Source organism: Papaver somniferum, unplaced genomic scaffold (assembly GCF_003573695.1).
Source record: "Papaver somniferum cultivar HN1 unplaced genomic scaffold, ASM357369v1 unplaced-scaffold_117, whole genome shotgun sequence".
Lineage (NCBI taxonomy): Eukaryota > Viridiplantae > Streptophyta > Magnoliopsida > Ranunculales > Papaveraceae > Papaver > Papaver somniferum.
Genome location: NW_020620714.1, coordinates 7,282,367 through 7,291,616, shown reverse-complemented (window position 1 = coordinate 7,291,616; position 9,250 = coordinate 7,282,367). Strand labels below are relative to the sequence as shown.

The 9,250-nt window shown below is 38.2% G+C and overlaps 1 protein-coding gene across 1 annotated transcript; it reads right to left on the bottom strand.

The window, feature by feature from the left end:
• Positions 1–784: 784 nt before the first annotated feature.
• Positions 785–1,391, bottom strand: LOC113329746 (cytochrome P450 71B11-like). The gene is made up of 2 exons (XM_026576583.1): positions 1,064–1,391; positions 785–822 (listed from the first exon to the last, which is right to left on the bottom strand). The coding sequence occupies exons 1-2, from the start codon at positions 1,389–1,391 to the stop codon at positions 785–787; spliced, it is 366 nt and encodes a 121-aa protein (XP_026432368.1).
• Positions 1,392–9,250: the final 7,859 nt, after the last annotated feature.

Below are 9,250 nucleotides of genomic sequence, written 5' to 3'. Positions count from 1 at the left end.
GATTCCAGTAATCCATATGTGATCGTATCTAAATATTAAGACACCTTTATATAAATCCAATAATGCATATTGTCAAGAATGATGAATTACTTAATGTTCTCTTTTGTTTATTCTCCTTTTCCATTGTATACTTCTTGCTTCTTCTTGTCTCGCGCCAGTAATCTCTTTGTGGTGGTACAAATATCTTGTGTCCTTTTTTTTTCCAATGGAAATCTCGACATATACGGGGCCAGCCGGGTCAATAGTCAAAGTACTAGGAGGCTGGCGCCAGAAAATGATTTCCCATCCCTAACCGCTGATAATGATAGGCATCATTATTCAATTAGTCATGCCCATATTGATCATCAATCCACCTTATAAAAACTACATCAATGATCCATCAAACACAAGAAAGGGACAATCACAATTGATGGAAGGGTCTGACTTTATGATATGTTTATTATTGCTTTGCTTCTTTGAGGAAGGAAATTAGATGTACGAGTACGAGTAGATACTGATTAGGAGCCACGGTTTCTAATCAGGGTAGATTAGAACCGGTCCATGCCTGTCATATGTAACACGCGTTGAGTACTAATTTTGACAACTAAGAAGATAGTGGTTCCGGAATACTATATTAAAACGGAAAAATGGAACTCTTCAGCTAAACTGAGAACCAGTATGGGTGCTAGTTTCCAGTCCAACCCAATCTCGAATTCGGTTCACAATACAAATTCAATTTTGACTCAAGTTCAAAATCAAGAATAACCTTTTAAACAGCACATGCATCCTTACAGAACTTCACCATCTATACTATAGCTTCATTTCTTGAGTTACAAACTGCTCCTGCAAAATGCATAAGCGTGACAAGCTAAGTAGCTAGTACTAATCCTAGCCGTTTCACTGGATGTATTGCATGTATCATTTTTATTTAATTATGTCCTCTTCGATCTCCTTCTGATTTTTATGCGTACACAATGAACCTGTTGATTACAATTTTTCAGGCAGGTCATACCTAGGAAGAATCAGTAGGATGAGATAATGTTGGAATAATTAACATGAATTTGAATCTTCCTATTGCAAGTACCCATCCCAAAATCTTCAGTCATGTCTAGATCCTCACATGAAGCACCACCTGGCAATTTCCAGTCAAACCGGTACAAGAGATTCGCAACTAGAAGTTCCACCACTGCAAGACCAAATGACACTCCAGGGCGCCCTCTTCTTCCAGATCCAAATTGGATGAATTCAAAATCTTGACCCTTGAAATCAATAGGGTCCAAATCTTTCTGGATAGAACTCCTCTGTTTTTTCCAAGTATTTGGATCCCTCTGAATTGCCCAAATATTGATGAATTTCCCTGTATTTGATGGGATATCATAACCTCCTATTTTGACATTGGCAGAGGAATTCATTCGAACTCCTTCGAACCACAGTCGGTACAGGTGCATGAACTCTTAAGGTCTCCTTAACAACACATCTTAAGTAGTTCATCTGGTTTATAATTTGGTCTTCCACTCTAGATTGGTTTCCAAATACTCTTCTTATTTCTCCTTGTGCTTTCTTCATCATCTTTGGATTCTTCGTAAGCTCCGACATAGTCCATTCCCTTATAGCTGGTATGACTTCGGGCGACAAACAAATCAATATGCCTTTCTCTCTCCAAAAACCATTCTCTCCAGAACTTAGTAACCTTCATCCTGTTAGTGATTATATCCTTTAGATCCTTTAGAACCATTAGAATCCCTACCTTATTTCTTCCCAATAATGACTTCTGAACATAGATTCATTACCATCAATCGGAAGTTTTTTAGGTTAGCCTGTAGTTCTACCATACCGAACTCCACCATTACTCTCATAGAATTTCATTCAAATGGAAAACTGAATGGAATTTTTTCTCTTCGTCTTGCTGCTGATTTACAAAGATTATTTTTTGAAGCTGCCAAAAATGGGGATCTAGGAAAGACGGTTTGGAAGCATGAGGAAAATCAACAATGGTTCTCTGCAACCAAACGTTATAATGAAAAAGGATATTATCTTCTTATAACCCTTTCTAGACCAAATCCCAAAGCTTACCCAGTCCCCTTTTATGTTCCAGCTGGAATTCGATTCGAAGGGTGGTTCAATTTAGCTACTGCTTTGGAATCCATTACAACTTTCTCTGCTTCATTATCCAGACCTAAACCTCATATGATGAACCTACCTACCCCTCAAACCAGAACAGAGTCTTTCACGAAACCTAATACATCTTATGCACAATCCCTGTTCACCCAAAATAAGGCCGCCCAATCTGTAACCCAGCATCCCATTAATTCTCCATTTAGTTGTGATAGACATGCTGCACCATGTGCTATCAAAACTAGGAACTCAAAATATGGCCAGTTTATTCACATTGATCATGATCCAACAAATTTAGGAGGATGGAATACTGCATTCATCATTTCTTCATCTGGAAAAGTCAAGTCATGGCAGTACTTAGGTAGATTGTTGTGTACAGAGTTGCAGATTCAAAAGGCTTTTGAATTGTTTCCAATAAACTCTACACAAGCAATTTTTTATGTGGATGATGACTTTTCAGAGGCAAATATGGAATTCAAATTCATCGCTCGTGACATCACATATTCTGTGTTTCGATGGCATCAAAATATCTGGGAATCTACAGTTAAGCATCACTATGAATTCAACATCGAAATACTGGGCATTCCTTTTCAGTTTTGGTCCTTAAAACTCATTCATTCAATAGGAAGAATTTTTGGAGAGCTGCTTCTGATTGATCCTGCAACCCTAAAACTCACCAACTTACGGGCTATGCGCATGAAAGTGAGGAATGTTAATGGAATAAATTCCATACCTAGAGTGATAAAACTATTTTCTGGAAAACGGATGATCACTGCACACATCCATGTTACAGGGAAATCATCATCGGCTAGAGAAAGTTTCCTTATCACTCCTCTTGTGAATACGGAAACAATATCTAACGGAATATCAGTTACACAAGATTTGTTGGAAAGTGCCAGAGCCAAAAAGAGAAAATTCATCCACAACAACTATGGTACAGCTGTTCCTTGTGTGATGGTACCCCGTAATGCATTAACTGCCAATATTCCGAATATCACAAATTCTGTTTATAAGGATCCTGTGAATAAGGATTCTGTTTTGAATGCGACTGCTTAAATTATGAAAGATATGTGTAAACCTACGCAGAAAAGACGCTATCGTAAAAAGAAAAGAAACATATCCAAACCAAGCCCATGAAGAAAATCTGGCAGCAGGTTAAGTGTAGCGAACTTACTTCTCAGTTCTCAAAAATTATTGTTGCAGAGCCAGTTATCTTAGCTGAGGTGGAATCTGAGTTGGCAGAAACATTAGACGTGGCTACTGACATGGAAGTTGATGAGATGAATAAGCCTGCAGCATTCAGGATTTAAATTCCTGAAACTTGTTTCGAACCTGTAGCCAAAAAAACCTGTGTAGATAATGTTAATCTGCTAATGTCGCCTTTCAAACCTCTCGTACAACACCTGTTATCATTCCCAAATCCATCTTCAATCCAACCTTCATATTTTATTCCATCTCTAGCTCATAGACATCCCACTGAACACCCAATTCAACACCCCAAGCCTTGTTTTACCCTACACCAACCCAAAAATATGGAAAAGCTACATCAGATTACCATACCCAACTGGTTACTGACAGAAGTTATTCGCCTCTTCAACCTTAGAATTAAACTTGGTATTAGTTTTCAATCTATGCCAAATCACGTGAGAAAATTTCTTGTATCTAAGGTTGCGACAACATGCCCTGTACTAAAAACCATTCCTATTCTGCAAAAAAAAAAAAACGAGTTCGAAAAGACTATGCAGTGCAGAATACAATCTATGCTGCAGGTGAGGAGATTATTCCGGTGTTTGAAGCAAAATCTACTTCCCTGCCTCTCATGGGTTTAGAGAATACTTTCTTGAATGGAGAAGATACAGAATTCTCTATTACCTCTGACAATGGCATAGCTGATTACCCACCTGTATTTGAGCGACAACTGACATCACCTGGCACATCATATGACGTTTGCTCTACTAATCCAGACTCTGTCATTGAGTCCCATCCAGTGATCCCTCTCAAATTGCGGAATGATCTAAAGCGTCTTGGTATTTCAGTCGAGGTTATTGCTTCTCCTGCTTCCAGGCCAAGAAGGTCTGTCCATTCTAAGGGTAAATTTTGTTCTCAATGAGTCTCAAAATCCTAACATGGAACGTTAGAGGTTTAAATTCAGGTAATAGAAGAACAGTGGTTCATAAGATGATACAGATGATTAAAGCTCCTATAATTATTCTCCAAGAAACAAAAATGATGCATTGCACAACATGGGATATCCAACAAATATGTGGTTATAAGAATGTGGGATGGACAATGCAACAATCTTTTGGCAGCTCGGGAGGTATGTTAATTCTGTGGGATAGAGATTTGGTTGAAGTGCGTGATTCAATTGTTGCTGAGTATACACTTTCTATTCTATGCACAAATAAATTCGACAATTTTCAGTGGGTTCTTACAAACGTGTATGGGCCAAATAACTCAGTGGACATAGCTGAATTTTGGACTGAGCTCGACATTATTTGCAGATATTGGCCAAACCTACCTTGGTGTATTGGGAGTGATTTTAATACAATTACCAAGTGTGCTGAAAAAAAGAATTGTAAAAAGATTACAAGAAGTATGAAGAAGTTCAATAAGTTCATTGATGAACATGATCTTATCGACTTACCTCTCAAGGGAGCTAGATACACTTGGTCCAATGGACAAGCAAATCCGGTTATGTGCAGATTGGATAGATTCCTTATTTCACCATCCTTTGAACAACACTATCCTTTTGTTACCCAATTAGCAAAAACCAGACCCACCTCAGACCACATACGTCTCCTTTTAGATATTTCTGACCCCTCTTGGGGACCTAGTCCTTTTAGGTTTGAAGTTATGTGGTTCTTGGAGAATGGTTTCCTACAATTACTAGAAGATTGGTGTCTTTCTTTTTGTTTTGCAGGTACTCCTAGCACAGTGCTCTGGTTGAAGTTACAAGCACTTGAAGAAAAGTTGAAGGTCTGGAACAAAGAAGTTTTTGGATATACCAATACTAAACTGAAATCTATTCTCTCTGGAATTCAAACTCTTGATGACTTGGCTGAAGATAATAACTTAAATGAAGAGGAGCAGAATGTACTTTTACAATACAAAGCGGACTTTGAAAGAACTTATAAGATGGATGAGACTTCGTGGAAGATTAAATCAAATACAAAGTGGTTACAAGAGGGTGATAGAAACACTTCTTTCTTCATCAACAATGCTTCTGCCAGGCGTAGATATAACAGAATCAGGCAACTCTACATTGGGGATGAGTTGGTTTCTGATAAAACCAGGTTGCAAAAACATATAGTAGGTTATTACAAAACTCTTTTCTCTGAAGAAGAGATCATTCGACCTGATCTGGAAAGGATTGACTTTGATTCAATTACCTCCACCGAAGCTGATATCCTAGAAGCTGATTTTACTGAGGAGGAGGTTTTGCATGCTATTAGAGACTTGGGAAAAGACAAAGCACCTGGTCCGGACGGTTTCCCTATTATTTTCTTCCAGAAGTGTTGGCACTTTATCAAAGGTGATATCATGGGTTCTGTGAACGAATTTTGCACTACAGGTACTATTTACTCTAAACACAACTCTACTTTCATCACTCTAGTGCCTAAAAAAGATCATATTGAGTCTATCAAGGACTGTAGACCTATTTGTCTGCTTACTACTGTGTATAATATTATTGCAAAAGTTCTAGCTTCACGGCTGCAGCTTGTTATGGATAAGCTGATCTCTCCGGTGCAATGTGCTTATATTCATGGCAGACAAATCATTGATGGCACTCTTATTGCCAATGAACTGGTAGACTCTAGACTTCGATCTGGAATTCAGGGCATTATTTGCAAAATTGATCTTGAGAAGGCTTTTGATAGAATCAATTGGAGGTACCTTGAATTCGTACTTCTGAAAATGGGGTTCAGGAGGAAGTGGTGTAATTGGCTGAGGTTTTGTTATTCAACTTCTTCTTTCTCGGTTATTATTAATGGATCTTCTTTCGGTTACTTCACTAGTTCTAGAGGCGTGAGACAAGGCTGTCCAGTTTATCCTCTTTTATTCAACATTGTCATGGAAGGTTTTTCAAGGTATATTGATAGGGTTGCTAATCAAGGCCTTATTAGTGGTTTTTCTGTAGCTCCTACTGGTATTGTGGTCAATCACCTTCATTATGCAGATGACACAATTTTCTTCTTAAAGGATAACAAGGAAGAACTCCATAACCTGTTTTCAGCATTATATTGTTTCGAATACATAGCTGGGCTAAAGGTAAATACCCTGAAAACCAGACTTGTTGTCGTGGGAGTAGTTCCAGACTTAACTCTTTGGGCTGAAGAATTAGGTTGTTCACTAGACAATCAACCTTTTATGTACTTGGGAATGCCGCTTGGTGCAAAATCTAACTCCATCAGAATTTGGGACCCTATCATCGAAAAGTTTGACGCTAGACTTTCAGTTTGGAGGCGTATTTCACTTTCGAGGGGAGGTAAGTTAGCTCTTTTGAAGTGTACCTTATCCTCTATTCTGACCTACTATTTTTCTCTGTTTAAGGCCCCAATCTCTGTCATCAAGATTCTTGAAAAGAAGATGCGTAACTTTCTTTGGGAATATAAAGATGGGGCAAAATTATCACATTTAGTTAATTGGGATATAGTTCGTGCTAATAAAAATAGAGGTGGTCTAGGTGTGTGCAACCTAAAAATCATGAATTTAGCTTTGTTAGCTAAATGGTGTTGGAGATTTGGGGTTGAAAAGAGTAAGCTTTGGTATAGAATTGTAGAACATAAGTATGGAAAAGATTTTTCCTTTTGGGTTCCCGGAAAAGTCAGTCAATCCTATGAGGTCTCTTGTTGGCGGGCAATAGTTGAGTCCGGAGGCTTCATTAGTGATCATTCGAATTTATTTCTACATTCTGGAACTGTCATTACCTTTTGGAATGACTGCTGGTGCCGGCAGCAACCTCTATCTTCTATTTGTCCTAAGTTGTTCAAGCTAATCAGAAAAAAAATGCTTATATTGTTGACATGATTTCTAGTGAAGGAAATTGGCAGTTCGATTTCAGGCAGGTTCTTTCATATGCAGAGGCTCAAGAATATGGAATGCTCATTGCAACCATTGGTGATATCCCCCCTATTCTTGACGGTTTGACAGACACAAGGAGGTGGAAACTGCATCCCTCTGGTGTGTTTACTGTCAAATCATTGTACTCTCAATTAGTGGCAGAAAATGGAGTGCCTCACTTTCCTACTCATTTCATTTGGCAGCAAGCAATCCCTCCAAAGATATGTTTTCTTATGTGGTGTTTGGTTCATGGAAAGTTGAACACTATAGATACGCTACAACGGAAACATATGTCTCTTCATAATGACTGTGCTTTGTGTGGTGGAGGAGAGGAGTCACAGAATCATCTTTTTCTTCACTGTAAGATTGCATACAAGATTTGGTGCAACTTAACACCAACAACAGGTTGGTCTTGGGTTTTTCTGGGATCAATGAGAGCCTTGGCAGATACCTGGCACACTCAGCACTCCTCTCAATCAGGCAACTACATCTGGAATTTAATCCCATCAGCTATCGTTCACACAATCTGGAAAGAAAGAAATTGTAGAAGGTTTGAACCTAGACACCTCTTCAAAACTAATAATGATCTCATTTTGGAAGTCAAGACTTTAGTTCTAACTTGGGCTGAGGCTGCAGGTCATAGGGTTCATCAAAACTGCTCCTACACGGTTCTGTCTAATTGGGAGGCATTGTTTTTGTAACTTTCTCTTTGTTTGTAGCGTAGCTTGGTTTTTTCTTTTCTTCTTCTACTCCTGATAGATTTGCATGTACATTCCTCTTCTTTTAATAAATCCTCTCTTTCAATCAAAAAAAAAAAAACTTCCGGCCACAAACATGTCCTGCAAATCATTTAAAAAATTAATTATGAACCTTTAAGTACTTGATTAAATTATGATCGAGTCTTACCAATATTACTCCTTTGATATTATTTTTTCCGAGACTGAGGTTATCTGTTTCACAATGCTAAAGATAACTGAAAACACCAAATTGATAAACAAAAGAATCTATTTTACAAACTAAGGAAAACATAAACTCGAAAATCCCGATAAACCCAAAAGTGTGAACATCACTTGAAGCATAGAAGATCAGTATCCCTGATACAATAATGTGAGAATTTGGCGATATTTATTGCAATAAACGTCAGGAACTTATGAAAGTAAAAGGGGTGCAAGTGCAGCGCGTACTTAAAAATCTCTGCTCGTGGGTTAAGTTTCCCTCTGCTGCTTATAATTAGCAGGCAAAAGGCTCTCCACAAATAATGCTAACCTCGAACCCAACGACTTGTTAAAAATATATATGTGGGGAAGCTGGGGATGCGGGACGCCACTGAGTTCTATCTTCCTAAAACTCTTGTTTTTCCAATTAAAACAATGTAGAGACTACTCATCATGTATGATTATTTGGTTAGTTCCTAAAACGGGATGGAACTCCATTAACCAACTGTTACCTGACATGTATGATGGTAATACAACATTCACTTCAGTCCAGTTATGATCTTCTTACTTGTAATAATTATCTAACAGTGCTAGCTTGACGTTGTTGTTGAGAATATTAGTCTCATATTGTCTGGGAAATCTAAGATCCTGCGTTTTATAATTCTTTGGGCCTCTCCATTTATTGTCAATTGGTTTTAAGTTGGATGCCCGTATTCTAATATGATATCAGAGCAGGCTATTTGCGAGTGTCATTTGACCGCGCCTTTACTCCGCGTCACCCGATTTATTGTCCACGTGTTAGACCCAACGAGGCTACACGTGAGGGGACGTGTTGAGAATATTAATCCCACATTGTCTGGGCAATCTAAGATCATGCGGTTTATAATTCTTTGGACCTCTCCACTCATTGTCAATTGGTTTTGAGTTGGATGCCCCTATTATTCTAATAGATGTAACTCATACTGATTATCAAAGCTACACGTCCATCCACTTCATTTAAGCTAATCTCTGTTCCCTCGTTATTAGTAAAACTTGGGGTTTTGATTGATCTGAACTTCTCGGTATCAACATCAAATGCTACTATGAATTTAGGCGTGTCAATATCGTCTGTGTTCTTTGTAAGCATTTCAGTTATGAAATATATAGCACCATTCACATAA